The 16,453-nt window shown below is 37.3% G+C and overlaps 2 protein-coding genes across 5 annotated transcripts; both read right to left on the bottom strand.

Annotated features, from left to right (window-relative positions):
• Positions 1-5,372: 5,372 nt before the first annotated feature.
• Positions 5,373-8,079, bottom strand: LOC133864335 (transcription factor bHLH57-like). Its single transcript, XM_062300633.1, has 4 exons — positions 7,370-8,079; positions 6,516-7,040; positions 6,006-6,422; positions 5,373-5,853 (listed from the first exon to the last, which is right to left on the bottom strand). The coding sequence occupies exons 1-4, from the start codon at positions 7,469-7,471 to the stop codon at positions 5,770-5,772; spliced, it is 1,128 nt and encodes a 375-aa protein (XP_062156617.1). The 5' UTR covers positions 7,472-8,079; the 3' UTR covers positions 5,373-5,769.
• Positions 8,080-10,889: 2,810 nt separating this feature from the next.
• LOC133863683 (metal tolerance protein 1-like) lies at positions 10,890-15,878 on the bottom strand. 4 transcript variants are annotated; one of them, XM_062299729.1, is made up of 3 exons: positions 15,724-15,829; positions 13,043-13,156; positions 10,890-12,332 (listed from the first exon to the last, which is right to left on the bottom strand). In XM_062299729.1, the coding sequence occupies exon 3, from the start codon at positions 12,330-12,332 to the stop codon at positions 11,049-11,051; it is 1,284 nt and encodes a 427-aa protein (XP_062155713.1). In that variant the 5' UTR covers positions 13,043-13,156; positions 15,724-15,829; the 3' UTR covers positions 10,890-11,048. The 4 variants fall into 4 exon arrangements, with proteins under 4 accessions (XP_062155713.1, XP_062155714.1, XP_062155712.1 ...); XM_062299730.1 differs by lacking the exon at positions 13,043-13,156 and adding an exon at positions 12,708-12,789 and having other exon boundaries at positions 15,724-15,772; XM_062299728.1 differs by lacking the exon at positions 13,043-13,156 and having other exon boundaries at positions 15,724-15,878.
• Positions 15,879-16,453: the final 575 nt, after the last annotated feature.

The raw sequence follows: 16,453 nt of genomic DNA, 5'->3' as shown, positions 1-16,453 counted from the left end.
TTGGTTCATGGCTATCAGCCTATCAAGGTTGCGACTCGCGAGGTTGCGGCTATATATATATATATATATATATATATATATATAATGGTTTATGGTGGTTTATTTAATTTTGAATGTGACTTTCCAATCATCGTAGGAACCTAACTTTTTTCTTCTTTTTTGTTTTTTGTTTTCCCAAGAAAAATGTCCATTGAATTTCAACTAAGACGGTTTTCTAGGACCCTACCAATTATTTACATCAATTCAAGTATATATATATATATATATATTGCTTTAAATATCTCATCAATTCATTTATATATATTAAAATTCTCCCATAATCTCTGATTTTCAAACAAGAAGCACAAAAATACAAGGATCAATTTTAAGGGTTTTTTTAGCCTATCATCTGGAATTTTTCATTGTAGTAACGCTAATGGGGTTGGTCTGTCTTTGTAAATAACAATTGTGTTTTAATTGTTAGATAATTGTCAAATGTGTAGTTTGTGAGGTTTCGTGTTAATGGAAAATTTTGAGCCAAAATATGTTATGTTGCAAGTTTAAGTATAGTGGTTATGTTTGTTCTAAGTTGAGGTTTCAAAACTAGCTAGGTTAAATTTGAAGATGATCGAGAAGGTGTTGATCGCAACTCCAATCGCTAGCCGTTCGGATGCGATCTTTGAACTCTTCATAATTCCAAATCCGAGAGCTTCGATAGTAGTACCTTCGAACAAATGTACATTGTTCATAAGCAAAAATTCAAGCTACCCGAGAAACTCATTCTCAAAGGCGAGCGGAAAACATTTGGACATGATTTGACTATAAAGAGCCACCGAGAATCGATCTCAAGCGATGACAAGGGTGGTCACAAATGTTTGAATTAGGCTTTGATTGACGGATTAAGCTTAGGTGCTGTAAATTTTTTTACAGCACATATGCTGTCGTAAATCTAAGGGTTTAGATTTGATTTCAAACCCTTTGGATTTGATTTCAAGGGTTTGAAATCAAATCCAAACCCTTAGATTTACTACAACATAGGTGTTGTAAAAAAATTCACAGCACCTAAGCCATATCCTTGATTGACAATAACATATGTGGATATTTGTTGTGCTCGAATCAAAAACACATATTCATGACCTCCTTTTAAGTACTGTTTAGAGTCGTTGGGTAATTTCAGAAAGGACGAGGAACAGTGGAACACTACCTATTACCACCTAGATATAACTATAGCAGCATCTTTAGCTGCTGAGCCGACAGAAATGATCGAAACAAAACAAAATTTGATATATATATTAAAGTGTTAAAATTTATTTGACCTGTATGTTGCCACCTGATAGAAAATATTAAAGTTTGGTTCACATGCAAGAAAGCGAAATAGAGCTAATTAATTCAACGAACAGAAAGAACAGTTTTGGAACATTTACTGAATTGAGCAAAGGTGCTCGATCCCTAGCAATAAAAACAAAAAAGGTTGTTATCATGAATCTGTAGCAGAGGGTGAAAACGTAGATATAGGATGTTAGATTGGGACGGAGCTTGGAGACGCAGCAGGAAAGAAGAAGGAAAAAGTAAAAGAAAGCTGAAAAAAGGCAAACGCGAAGACCAAGAAATGACTAGGAGGGTCATTTGTGTAAGATGCTTTTGCACATGGGGATATGCGTTTCTCTTCTGCGCACTCTGCCATCTCTCTCTCTCTCTCTCTCTCTCCGGCTCTGGAAGACTGGAACGGAGATGGAAATAAAATATGGGACGACTGCTGCCCTTTGCTCACCATTTGACTTTTGCCGTTCCCGTCAAGGCTCTGCCCTCCTCAGCAAATCTTTCTTCCACGTCATTCCTCTGCCTTTGGCATGAAGCGAAGCTGTGACCAAAATCCCATTTTCGACTTTGCAGAGGGTGTGGCATGCGTGTCTCAAGCTCACCTGATATCATAAGTTTTTCTGCATTTTATTTACTTTAATCTCACCTCTGAGTCTCTGATCACCAACAAGTAGAAACCGGTCTCCATAACAGTCGTACTTACGTTGAACAACAACTGAATACAAATATATTAAAATACAAGAATAATTGCACTATTGATTTTTTCTTGGAAAAATTTTATATTTAAAAAAAAAAAAATTAAATAGCGATATTTTGAAAATTTTGATAGGATTTAACGAAAAATTCTAACAAATTGTTGAAATTGAAAAAAAAAAATGAAATATAGATATCCTAAATTGACACTTTCTAAAGTTTGTGTACATTTTTTAAAAAGTGGTGAAAGATCAAAAATTATAAGTAAATTTTTTCCAATAAATTATTATTTATTTTCAAAACTTAAACTATGAAAAATAATAAATTTAACACAACAACGAGTAGAGGACACGATTAAATGATTATTCCCATTCTCAGTTTGAGGTAATGTTAATTTGACTTCAGGAGAACAAAAAAAATAAATAAATAAAAAAATCCATTCTTTATAATTCGTTAGGTATTCTATCAACTAGATTCGTTCAAGTCTGGACCATTGTTTTCAAATTAAATGGTCTAGAAAATCTAATCCATCACAATCCAATCTTTTGCATCCTCTCCCTTGATTACAATTCGAATAGGAGTGAGTATTTAAAATGTGCAAAAAAATAATAAAATTTGAATTTAACATAATAACAATTATAAAAATTTATCCGTAGGTTGATTGTTTGGATGAGGATCATATATATATATATATGTGAATTTAACATTACCTCGATTATTTTGAATAATAAATAGGTTTATTGTTTGGGATCAAGATCCTAAATAATTTTATATAATTCCTACAATATTCTATTAAATAAATTTCTTCTGGGAGTAATTCTACACCTATAATTCTTTTAGAATTGTTTTATAACTTTACTGACCCGTGTCAACATGTGATTGAGACCACATTAGCGACAAAATTTTTTTTGACACCCTTCAATCACATAGTAGCACCTGTCAACAAATTGTAAAAATGTTTTATGTCAAGCATGTTTGTTCCTTAAATCTAAACCAGTGTGTTAAAATTAAATTGTAATATTTTACCATATCAACATTAAATTTGCAAAAAAGACGTGCAAGAGAATGACACCAAACATATCGCTTTACTTTTAGAGAAATGTTTAGTTTCATTTTCTTATACGTCTCTGGTTCATTTCCCTACAAGAAATTTCACAAAGAGAAATGTTTAGTTTCATTTTTTTTTTTAATGTAAATTCACCATTAAATTTATGGGAATCACATGCGTTCCACATATTAATAGTGGATTTGTAAATTAAAGAGATGTGCAAGAGTGACACCAAACATATCTGTTTTGCAAATCCACCACATTTAGGTTCCATGATTCAAAAAATTATTGAAATGGATAATTACATCGTTGGTCCCTGTGGTATGCCATAATTATTTTTCACTCCCTATGGTTTAAAAAGTTCATGGGAGGTCTCTGTGCTATGCAATAATTACGTTTTACTCCCTGGATCGATTTCCCGTCCACCATTTTGACAGAATTTGTTAGCTCTACACGTCAGCACCACGTGTCACCAATAAGATGACTTTTTCATGAGTCGAACCCCATTGGCTTAAACACTCTGTTTTGTGAAGCTAAAACAGAGGAAATTGTTTCATGAGTCACATGACTTCCACTTTGCATGTGACCCACTCAAACAGTTTCTTGTAAGAATACATGAACATCAAATTTCAGATCAAAGCTAATTAGAAATTCATTCAATGTTGAGCAATTAATCTGATATTACTAGTAATCCTCACCAGATGTGGCTTCCAAATTCTGAGTTTCCAATTTGACATAGTTTGTACCGCAAGAAGCCCTTTTGGTTGGAGCTCTCCAAATTCCACCACATCTTTTACTTTTCCCTTTTTCATATATAAACAGCTAGCATAGCACCCCCTCGCTCTTCACAAGTGAGAATCACAGAGCATGCTACAAGCCTACAACACTCAAGCTCAACACCGCGATATCAGTGTTCTTCCACTTACCGAAATCTCTATAACAAAAAAGGGAGAGAAATGAGAGAACAAGCACAACAAGTTGTCCCCACTTTGTCTCTCCTACTCTTTTTTAATGTTGGGTTCTCAAACGGGTCTTTGCTGCCACTCGTAGATCGTGTAGGGAGTATGTTGGTTGATTTCTGGGCAGACCCATTCTGAGTGTTGGAAAAAATCCCATTCTGGCTCCATAGGGGCGACAAGTTCGACTGGAAGGAGACACAAGAAGGTCATGTTATCATGCTGGACGAGTCGGAGTTGAAGGAGGAGGAGCTAAAGATTGAAGTGGAGAACCGGGTGCTGAGAGTAAGCGGAGAGAGGAAGGGGGAGGAGGAGAAGAAAGGGGATCATTGGCACCACGTGGAGATATCGCATGACAAGTTTACATGCATGAAAGTTAGGGGCAAAATGGACAAATGACAATAAAAAAGTCACGTGGAAGTCATGTGACTCCACTTCCGTGAGGATTTAACACCGAAACCAGACGGAATGCCCTTCTGGGATTCATTTTGATAGTTAAAACCCCGGGTTCGAGAGAAATGATAATTCAGTATCCTTCTGTCAAAACGCGGTATAATTCGGTACCCTTTTGTGAAGTTATCTCTTTTGAATTTTAATTTTTTTTTAAAAAAATAAGTATATTTATTTATTTTTTAATAAATTTATATTTTTTATTAAGATGGACACGTGTCGCTATCTTATTGGCGACACGTGGTGCTGACGTGACATTTGACGGAATCTGTTAAAAAATTTAACAGAATTTGACGCTAGGGATCGATTTATAATTATTGTATAGCACAAAGACCTCCCATGAACTTTTTAAACCATAGGGAGTGAAAAATAATTATGACATACCACGGGGACTAACAGTGCAATTATCCCTTTTTGAAATTCGTAAGATTTCTAGAAGATTTTCGTCCGTTTATTTAGGCACAATGTATTTGTTATTCAGCTGACCAGGTTTTATCATCAAGAAAAGGAAAGAGATATATATATATATATATTCTTCTTAACTTGTGCACCTTAATAGTGTTGTTATGTGTATACCTTTGGTGGTGATTTGTACCTGTTTTTGAAAGATTAATAAAAGTTTCACTTTTATTTTAAAAAAAAAAAAAAAAAAAAAAAAAAAAAAAACCTTGTTTTGGAACCTGAGGAGCAGGATGGAGATGAAGTGCACCCAAAGTAAATCAGGAAGAGGGCATAAAAAAGAATCAGATCCTCTCCTGTTGATTTTACATTGAAGAGAAATCAGCTCTTCTGGACTGAGAAGAGGATCTGGTCCCATGAAAAGAGGGTGCAGCTGAGGGACACGCATGTATAATGATGAAACATTTATATATTGTGTACTTTTTAACTAAAAAAATATTGTGTACGGTTTCGCCCAAAAGTCAATATAAAAAAAGAAGCCATGATTTGCAATATGTAATGATGAGAATTACATAATTTTATATTTCAAACCAAAGCCTTCTTCTATCCCCAAGCATGCTGGGCCGGTGGGCCCCCTTCCCCATCCCCATCCCCATGAAGAGATGAAGAGAAGTTAAAAAAAAAACAAAAAAAGACATATTATTTTATTCGTAATTAGTTAAAAAAAGATGGAAGCTTTTCAAGTTAGGCACTAAACATCATCATCATCATCTCTTCTTCTGTCCTGCGCCCCTCTGTCAGTCTATCTATCTATCTCACAAGTCACAAGCCCAGAAGATGAGGACAATGGAATTGGAGGTGCCCTCTGGCCTCTCTACACTCTCCAAGTTGGCAAATGACTCAGCTGCTTGAGTCTTTGAACAATCAGCTACCGTTGATAAAGCTTAATATTTGATGAACGGTCGATGCTATCTCGTCAGGGGATCCTAGCTTACACTCGTCCTCTATCTGCGTCAAAAAAAACCACATCCAAAATATAAATAATAATAATAATAAAAAAAAAAAAAAAAAATAGAGCTGTTGAGCTGGTGCTAGGTCTGCAGTTTTTTGCTTCATCTTCAAGTAAGAATGGTTGACTGTGTAAAAAGACAGAATAATACCTTGAGGTTGAAAGAGTAAAGAACGGAGGAATCTGAGGAGGTGATGTTGAGGTGCAAAACGGTTAGCCTAAGATCCTCCAGTGCAACAATGGCTTTCAGCAACAGCCCCGGCCTCCGTCGGCACTGAATTTTCAAGTTCACATGGGTTTGAATCACAGTCACCTCTATCTCAGCCACCTCAGACTTGTTCTCCGCCTTCACCTCCTCTCCGTAGTTGCCTTCCTCCGATCCAATTCCACATTGCGGCGACATAAACAAACCGTTGGAGGAAACAGCCACGGCGCCGGAGCCGGAGCCGGAGCCATCGCCCGCTTCTTGATTTTTTCTCATTCTCTTTTTCGCTTCAAGGGAATGCAGTAGCTGCTCCAGTTCCTTCACAAAGTCTATTGCACCGCCGATAATGGACGCTTGGTCACCCTTTTCATGAAAATTAAAAATAAATAAATAAATCTTTTGAAACTGCGCGCACTTCGTTTTTGTGTGAAGCTAAAGATTAAATGTCATAATTACCCTTTGAATATAGGAGGCGGGCATGAGGGACTTGAGGACGTTGAGATGGTCATTCATTTGCCGTCTCCGGTTGCGTTCCACGGCAATGTGGGTCATGCGCTGGCTCTCTACTTCTTCCTTGTTCTTGGTCGGCCTTGGCCTCTTGCGCTTTCTTCGTTCCCGGCCGGCTACTGGTAGACATGAAGCCGAAGGTGGGTTTTGAAGGACGTCCATGGTTTCGGATTTGACTGGTGAATATTGCGGCTCCACTATGTCATGGGTGACGCAGCTCTCAAGCTCTATGGCCTGAATTTGAGTTTCCATTTCAAGCAGGTGAGTGTAATCCTCCCACGGCTTCTTAACGTGCTGTAATCTCAACAGTGTCTGAAAGCTGGGCTCCTTGAAGGAAAAAAAGTGTGGGGATCCCACACTTTGTAGCATCTGAAGCAATGGAATTGTGTCCTCTAACATCGGGGCTTCTTCTTCCTCAAATTTCAAGCTTTCTGTATTGGCGACAAATTCTTGCTCCGAATGTTCCCCAAAGAACTGCAAGAAGGAAGAAAAAGAATGAGGGAAATTAAATTTTATTTTCTGGGTTTCAAGCCCAACCTCCAAAGGAAGCAAAAAAAAAAACAGATAATTTCATGGACCGGGTGGGATTCCAGTCTCAACAGAGAAAAGAAGAAGGGAAGTGGACGAGAATAGAATGTTGCACAGGAAAACAGAATGTCATAAGTTTGAAAAAATAACACATTGCATTAAATAGAGGCATTTTGAGAAGTAAAACGCAGTTGGTTTCTTGATTGTAGAGAAGGATTGAGGGAAAAGGGAAAGAGAAAAGAAAGACGAGTACGAATGGAGGTTAGTAAACATACACAGGGAGTAACAGGTCCTTGGAGCCCCTCCATTTCAGCTGAGCGGTTGTTGAAGTGTGCCTTAAATTCTCTCTCTTTCTCCCTCGGTGACCAACATTCCATACTTATTATACTAAGAAAACATTTGCAATAAATGTATCCCCCAAGAAGCAGATGGAGACCCCATATCTACCGCACATATATTCCTTTGTTCCTGCTGCTACCGATACTCTTATATGGAATATATTAAATGCTTTGTTTTGAAGAACTCACACAGACAGACAGACATAGAGAGAGAGAGTAACAAGGACTAGAAATAGGGCTGGTGAAGATGGGGTAATCCAATGGTAAAGAAAATGGAAACAGAAAGGGATGTGGTAAGAAACGAAGGGTGGAAATTTACTCAAATGGGTTTTGAAGAAATATAATATCAGCTATACTTGAAACTGAGAGAGTTGGTGAGACTTAGCAGATTAAGAGAGAGAGAGAGAGAGAGAGAGGTGAAAGGTTGGGTTGTCTGCTTACAAGGTCCCAAGCATTATTGGCGGTGGCAGTTTTGTCCAGCAGCGGGGACAGACAGTTGTGGGGACTGGGGGACTCCTCTCTCTCTCTCTCTCTCTCTCTCTCTCTCTCTGTAGGCGTACCAGCAAAGAAGAAAGGTTTTGGAAAGTCCTTCTATGGACTGTGTCACTACAACTCTCTAGTCTGATGACGAGTCATTCCCGTTTCCCACAGATCCCCAACTCCCTTTTCCCTTTTCTATCCTCTAATATATCATCATTTCTTTACTGTCACTGAAGAAATTGCACATGGGTTACAATTCTACTTATAAAATTACCTATAATATTGAAAATAACAGATAAATCCATACAGCACCTAATTGCATCAAATTGGTTTATGTCAACACTAATAGGTAACCCTCTACCCAAGTCTCATTTGCATCATATTTTATTTAGCATTCCATGTAGGACTGTAGGTTGATAGGTCCACGTTGACATTCTCGATCCCATGGAGCTAGCCTTTATTCAATTCTTTTTTTATTTACTTTATTCCCCCCTTCTTCTTTCACTCACAAATTAGCTGCAGTAATTTGTTACAATTGAGAATTTTTCCTGCATTTAGAATCAAGCAGGAGGTTGTGAGAGGGCTTGAGTGAAAGTGTGAAACCCTTTTGCTTGAGCATAAACTTCCTATCCGCACCGAAAACCCACCACCCATCCGAATAGGTCGTTCGGGCATGAGCCATAAATGTACAATTTTCTCTGCCTCTCTACAGTGAGCTGAAAATTAAAGAGAATCAAAATCCAATGAAAATATGTGGAGTGTCCTTGTTGGATCGTTCACACTAATAATATAATTGGATTTTTTTTTTTTTTGTTTGAAATGGGGCCTAGACCAGCTAGTTGTGGGCATGGTTTGCAATAAGTGCGTCGGGGGACAGAATTTTTGTCTGGAAGGGAAGCACATGAAGGGATTTCGGAAAAATAGACCCGATGTCTATTTTCCATTTGAGCTCTTCCTAATCAACCATAACTTCTTTTATTATGATGGGGTTGACCTTTAAAGTATGACAGTAAAGTTACATGACACTGAAAGTAAGCACCAAGGGCAAGGGACAAAATACATATTCTGTCCAAGTTTGTTTGATCGTTTGTAAAATTGGCTTTTCTGCGTTTAAAACCTTTGTACCTAATTAGTAACTAGGCTATGTGCCTAATTAGTAATTAACCCAACTAACAATGCCTTTCAGATTGCAGCTTAAACCTCCATAACCCATGTAAGTGCATACATACACATGCCTCAACTCCAAAGAGCCTAAAACTAATGCACAATTTCTAACTTAAGTCAAAATTGTTTTTAGGTCAACCGGCCAGGCCCAAGTCGTGGTCAGCAGATGGGGGTATTTTAATCACTTTCGCATCTTTTGTTAGGATTTAAAACAAAATATTAATGAAGGGGTTGAAAAATGGGATACATACATTACAATTTTTTATAATTCGAGAACATTGCAAAACTCGTGATACATCGGGAGAGTGTAAGTGAAGTTTTTCTTTGTTTTATAAAGAAAATGGCCTAACGTGTCTTGGCTCAACCCTTAGGCAACTTATGTGGTTGCCTAAGTCTCTCCAATTAATAATTGTAGAATAATTTTTTTTTCAAAAAAAAAAAAAAAAAAAAAAAAAAAAAAGTCTTCAATATGATAAAAATTTAATAAATACTCTCTAATTAAGGTCTCTAATTAATGATCGTACAATAATTATTGCCTTAATACTCGAGCCGGCCCTAGGCCCTAGGCCTAACTGATCACTAGGTAGCATTTCTAGTTCCACAACGTCCTTCCAAAGTGAGAGGAAACAGCCTGATTATGTCCAGGCACACCACCATGTTACCACTCAGTGTCTCAGAATCTCAAATTTCTGAGAGGCCTAACAGAGACAACCTTATGAAGGGCCACCTATTACTGTTTTCTCTTGGGTTGCTTTCAGACCAATCACTCTTATCTCCTGTTTTATATGCATGTACCCTGTCCTGTAAGGCAATTTTCTTTCTCTCTCTCTCTCTTCTTCTATATTTTGATGATCTCCATTCTCACACGTAGAAACAGCAAGGATGTGTATTTGTCTGTGTTTACGACTTTAGGTAGAAGAAACAGATATATAGGATACGAGACACATTTTACAGAGAAGACAAATTCAATCCAAAAAAATCCCCTATGCTTGAAAACACCAAAAACTCACTTGATGATGTCTGAGAATCTTATCTCTTGGAACGGTGGCCTCCATATCTCTAACCACACAACCAGAAGGCACTCTCTTTCTCAAGACAAATTCGGAAACTTGGACTTGTCTTCTAGCGCATGTGAACACTGAAATAAATAACAGCGAGTCTTACCATTACCCCTGCACCCATTGGCCATGGAGGAATCTCTTCACAACTTTCCAAAGGCCTGCAAACCTAATCCTCAATTTACAAGGTTTCTTCTGGTCCGTCAACGGCCACGTAAATGAACCGAGGATGCTGTTGCCACTTTGTACAACAAAGTAGGCCGATAGTACTTCACAAGTTCCACATATGCTGAGGTTACCTACTGTATATGCCAAATCTCACATGCCTGACGCTTTCAAACTGGTTTGTGGTAGACCCCCAATACTCCGCTGATGCTCCATGCACACCTGAAAAACTACTGCTATGGAGAGTGAATTCTCTTCGGACATATAAACCATTGTTTTGTTAGCGTGCTCTTATTTGTTGAAGTTGGTTCATAATATTTTTCACGCTTTTTGCGAGCACAGCCCAATGCTGTTTGTGTCACACTGTAAATGGCGGTAGGGCCATGTCTCAGTGTCAGCTTATGCATACCCTGCAGTGGAAGTAAAGAGTGCATTTTTACTACACTCGCTTGATGAATCTTTTCCAGTTAAGAACTAAATATACACCAGACCCTACAACCAAAAATCCACCATTTCGAGCAATACCAACACAGAGAGAGAGAGAGAGAGAGAGAGAGAGAGAGAGAGAGAGAGAGAGAGAGATACCAATCTGCTGCTAAAAAATCAGTTGGGAGTGCTCAAAACCTGAAGAATTACATATAAGAAGAGTCTAACGCCTGCTGCTAGGAAGACCTACATGCAGCCGTATGAGGAGACAAAGATACATGTAAAACTTCCACCCTATAATCATTTTCCCGGTGAAGAGCACACTAACGCTCTATCTGTATGGTTACATGACTTATGTTATACTCCCTTCGGATGTAATTTATCACATTGTCCAGCACCATGTCTGCATTTGCTTCTGGCATGATTTTGACATGGCAAGCCAACAGGACCTTCCCCACTGTGATAGCCCATATATGGAGCTCATGAATGGCCACCACTTCTTCCATTTCTAATAGCCCCTTTTCGAGCTTTGTTGCATCGATCTCTCTTGGTGTGCTCTCCATCAGGACATCAAGTATGTTCCGGATCATTTTGATGGTGGTCCCTAAAACGATTACAGAAAAAACTAGGGTGCAAATCACATCAACTATTTTCCACTCAGGCTTATACCATATGACTGCTCCTCCAATCATTACCCCAACACTCTGGATAGAGTCCCCAAGTACATGGAGATAAGCTCCCTGTACATTTATATTCCTCTTCTTCTGTTCATGTCCATTTTTTGGTTTATCCAGCAGTGGTTCAGCAGGATTTCCATGATGGTCTGCATCATCTTCATGACCATGATGGTGTGCAGGATCTTCATGAACATGATGGTGCGCAGGATCTTCATAACCATGATGGTGAGCAGGATCTTCATGACCATGATGGTGCGCAGGATCTTCATGACCATGATGGTGTGCATCTTCTGGGTGTTCCTCATGATGATGATGATGAGGAGCAGAAATTGTCATTCCGTGGCTGTGGCCATGATTATGTTCATCATGTCCATGGCCATGATCATGGCCCAATAACACAGCCATAATGATATTAACCACTAGGCCAAATGTAGCAACAATGAACATTAACAAGCCATTCACCTCACCTGTGTCATTAATAATTCTAAGAATGGCTTCATATACCAAAATCCCTGCAAGCAACCATATCATTTGGATAGAAACCAAAGCACCAAGAATCTCAATCCTAAAAAATCCATACGACTGCCGGGGAGTGGCTTCCCAGCCAGCAGCCCATAAAGAGAACAAGGAGATTGCAAAAGATGCAACATCTGAAAGCAAATGTGCTGCATCAGTCAATATTGCTAGACTATTGGCTTCGATGCCACCAGCTACTTCAACGCTCATGAAGACAACACAAAGTATTACTGCAATTAAAAGCTTGCGAATCGAAGTTGATCGTTCTTTAGCATCCTTAGAGTAGGATCCAGCATCAGAGAATCCACAAGGTGCTTCCCCACAAAACTTACTCCCACCTGTGCTCCTCTCTCCAGTAGGGACATCTACACTGATTTCAATAATCTGCCCAGTTTGAGAAGTTTGCTCTCCCATCTGAAAATTCATAGTGATGAGAAGCAAATATCAAAGAAATGGATTCTGAATGCTTTTTTAAGTTTTTTAAATGTAACTAAATTATCTGAAATTGGTCAAACAACAAATTATTACTTTTTCTTCCACTCTTTGAGCAGCAAAAGTGCTTGTTTTAAATTGAGCACAGTACAGAGAACAATATGACTTATTATATCACTGATAACTTAATTACAAATGTTAGATTAGGATAAATTGTACTTTATCTTTTGCTATTTGATTTAGAAGATAGGGTTAAGAATTTATCTTGTTAGTATATGTATTTGAATTGAAGTGTGTAAATCTCCTATATAAATAATAACAATGTGTGTGTGCGGTTATAAAGAAAAAATACCCTACCACTTTCTTAAGTTACAACACATATGTTGCTGTGGAAGCAGAACAGGACCCATTGTACTCAAAGCAGAACATCAGCAAGGGACTACTAAATTGATAAATGAGCTAGTTATAACCACAACCATTGAACAATATCGTCAAATATTTTCTAAGATAAACAAAGAATGTGTCCTGTGTCCAAATGAAAAATAAGATTCAATAACAAACGATTATACTATATAAAAAATCTATCACCATGATATGCACAAAGTGCTTGAATCTTATACATTTCCAAAACCCACTAAGAAAAACTGAATAACAACTTCTTAAATGCAAAATTGTTTTCCCCAAAGGCCTACCTATTTCATCCTTTTTCATATGAAGTGATCTGGCCATTTGGTGAAACCCATAAAATCCAAACTGCTAGCATTACCACCTTACCATTGAGGGCTACCTCAGAGGATGACAGACCGCTGGACAGGTTTAGAAAACATTTAAGTTATCAATTAAACATTTAAACTCTGCAGCCAAACTGTGCTTGTCCAATAATATTTCTCGTCTAAGTGACTAGAAAAGTACTGACTCAAACAAATATCAAAGAGAAATTAAGGCCTGCGAATTTCTTGTTGAGGGACTCATCTATACAGCCCACCCAAATAGATGGGGATAACACTTTGTTGAGTTGTCATGAGATAGTATCCATTTAATTTGAAACAATAATCTCAAATGAGAACTGCTATTTAGCATACTCCTATCCTTCTCCCATACAACTTTTATAAAAATCAGTCATTGGATCAGAATTTGTAAGAAAAAAAAAAAAAAAAAAAACCAAATGTGGATCCAATGGCTGCTTTTTATAAAAGTTGTATGGGAGAAGGACAGGAATATGCTGTTTAGACCTTCTCATCTCAAATACATTAGGAAATCATCCTTACAGTGTTAGGACCTCGTATTAAATCTATAAAAACCAACCAAAATACCAATTTAGGTTCCCCTGTTCATTATCCATGACCAGTTTTTAAATAAACAAGTTCATCAAAGGCAGTTTTTCACTCATACACAATAATTTAGTCAAAGAAGTATAGCGAGAAGCAAGTTCCATTCCCTAGTTCCCACTCAAATCCTTAAAGACCAGATAGAATCATCCTCAGGCAAGAAATCTGTCACAGTTTCTTAACTATTACTTCGGGTGGAGAATGTTAATGGAAAGATGGAAGTATAGACTCATTTCAGCAAGTTATAGACTCATTTGAAATGGTGCATTATCAAAAGCAATATATATATATATATATAAAAAAAAAAAAAAAAAAAAAAAAAAAAAAAAAAAACACATCCAATAGCATTCTATCAACCGTCGTCCTCTCAGAGATCTTTCAGGCGGACCTCATGAGCAAAAGTCTTAAGTGCTATCTAATTTCCCTACTTAAATTTCAGAATGGACATTTTGGTTTTTGTTTTTTTTTTTTTGGGGGGGGGGGGGGGGGGGGCGCTAGTAAAATTTTCAGGATCCACTACAAGTTAAGAACTGTAAGATTCCTCTTCCTCTTTGCCTACACTTGCACAAGAAAAAATATCCAGCGATTGCCTTGATTCCTGTGTATGAGCATTCACAGAGAAGAGAGAAGCCATGGCTGAGTGTTTCAGTAAAATGCAGCTAGGTATGCATCTTTGGTATTAAAGCACAATCCACTCCTAACTCCGTTCAACCTAAAAAGAGTCCTAGTGAGTGTGTTAAGGAGAAACCCGGTTGATCACAACTACTAGTGACAACCGGTTCCTAAAGAGATAGAGTCCTGTTTTGTATCTACTAGAAGAGTTTTGAAATACGGTTTCTAAAGAGATAGAGTCCTACTTGTATTTACTAAAGAGCTGATCACAGTTTTGTATTTAGATTAGGTTTATCCCTAAGAAGTAGTATTAGACTAGGAAGCAAGTACTTTGATGTTATCTTGTATCTTGTGTAAACTCTATATAAATCAATAGATGCTCACGAGATAAGTAAGCTTCAAAAGCCAAATATTATTTGTTTTTACATTTGGACAGTAGAATTTCAACATATAAAAGGATAGAAGATATAGATCTAAGCTTAGGTGAAGTCTAAGGACCAGTTCAAAACTGAACAGGCTTTGCTAAAAATTAATAGCACCCCAAATTATTCAATAAATTCTCAAGCAGAATAGAAATCAAAGCACATTTTGTAGGGACAACGAGTTTTCAAATATTCAAATAAACATTGTTATAGACATGACAAGGTAAGATTACAATTCATCCAAAAAGAAAATCTAAAAAAAGAAAGTATATTTAGTGGCAGGAAATCATCCCATACATGAAAAAATATCAGCATAAAAACTAGAAAATATAGGACCCAGAGAAATTTAGAAGCAGCAGAGCGAAACCGGGAACAGCAAGATCATGGGGGAACAGGTGTAAACAAAAAAGAACAAAAGAAGAAGAAGAATGTATAGAGAAATGGCAATTACTCTGGAGGCAATCGATGCAAGTCTAAAAAATGCTCCTACTTTGATTGAAACACTTTTCACAAATAGATAAGAATCAAAGACCCTTTTCAGACTGTGTTATCCATAAGGTGAAAGATTAGCCGAGACTCGAAATATGCCAAACTGAAAGCAAACACCAGCTGTACCATTGAGTTTCTCTTTTTCTTTTTCTAATCACCAGATTCACCAATATATGATAGGTACAACACGCATAACACTATTTTTTTTATAAGTCATAACAAGAAGAAACAAACAAAATACATGACAAAAACCTAACCCCAGGGTCAAATACTCATCATGCAATAAAATCTCAAAGTCCTTTGATTAAACACAAAATTTGTACGCAGGCACCGATCAAATAGACAAGTAAAACAGATAGAAGCTTCTCAAAGAAAACATTGGTACCAGTATCGGATCCATATCTGATATCCCATTTCAGAATTTATACATACAGGAGGAGTTCAAGAATATTATAGAATGTTCACAAACCATAACAAATCAAAAGAAACGTACGGAACTATATCAGAAGAAAAGAGGGATACCTTCCTTCCTTCCTTCCTTTGAGATTCTTCTCGTATCGAATATGAGTGTCTGCCTCTACCTCACTTATCCCCTCGCTGGCGCAGACTTAAGTAGATGAAATCCAGCATGAATGCTCTGATATTACCATTATAACCCTACCAGACATTCAATTCGTAGACTCCAGTCCAGCTAAAAAAACGTTTGGTCAAACCCAGTTAAAAGGCCGTGGATATATCCCACCCCTCTCTGGATTTGATTCGTACACAACACCGTCACAATATTTACACAATAACCTTTCACATGAAGATGAACCCCACACACTAAGGCCCACCCGATCGACTCGCTCAAAATAGTCAATTCTATTACCTTTGTCTATACAATTTCCACGTAGGGTCGAAACTCGATACCCCTACGAATCACGCATTTATATATGGGACAATCAATGCATTTTTCTTTTTTCGTTTTGTGGAATTTTTATTACTTAGTACAACATATATGTACGTCTTTCGTTGTGGGACTACACAACCAATTTATTATGGATGCTCATTTCAATTATTGAGCATGTTTTGTTTCTCTCTCTCTTTTCCTTCTCTGAAAAATAAAAATAAAAATAAATGGTAAATCGAGCAGCTCTGGATGTGATCTTTTCCAAAAATATTTATTTATTTATTTATAAGTTACCTTTTCCAATTTCTACTTGTAGCGATTCACTATGGAATTTTACAACGGATTGAAATCATCAGTCAATGT

This window comes from Alnus glutinosa, chromosome 3 (assembly GCF_958979055.1).
Source record: "Alnus glutinosa chromosome 3, dhAlnGlut1.1, whole genome shotgun sequence".
Classification (NCBI taxonomy): Eukaryota; Viridiplantae; Streptophyta; class Magnoliopsida; order Fagales; family Betulaceae; genus Alnus; species Alnus glutinosa.
The sequence above is the reverse complement of the archived record's forward strand: the minus strand, read 5'-3'. Positions and strand labels throughout refer to the sequence as shown.

What these genes read in the sequence shown, in the direction of transcription:
- LOC133864335 (XM_062300633.1), bottom strand. Translation starts at nt 7,471, where the DNA reads ATGGAATGTTGGTCACCGAGGGAGAAAGAGAGAGAATTTAAGGCACAC. An exon ending in CCGCCTCCTATATTCAAAGG is followed by an intron (nt 6,423 to 6,515) that starts GTAATTATGACA and finishes TTTCATGAAAAG; the next exon opens with GGTGACCAAGCGTCCATTAT. An exon ending in TTTACTCTTTCAACCTCAAG is followed by an intron (nt 5,854 to 6,005) that starts GTATTATTCTGT and finishes TTTTTGACGCAG; the next exon opens with ATAGAGGACGAGTGTAAGCT.
- LOC133863683 (XM_062299728.1), bottom strand. Translation starts at nt 12,332, where the DNA reads ATGGGAGAGCAAACTTCTCAAACTGGGCAGATTATTGAAATCAGTGTA.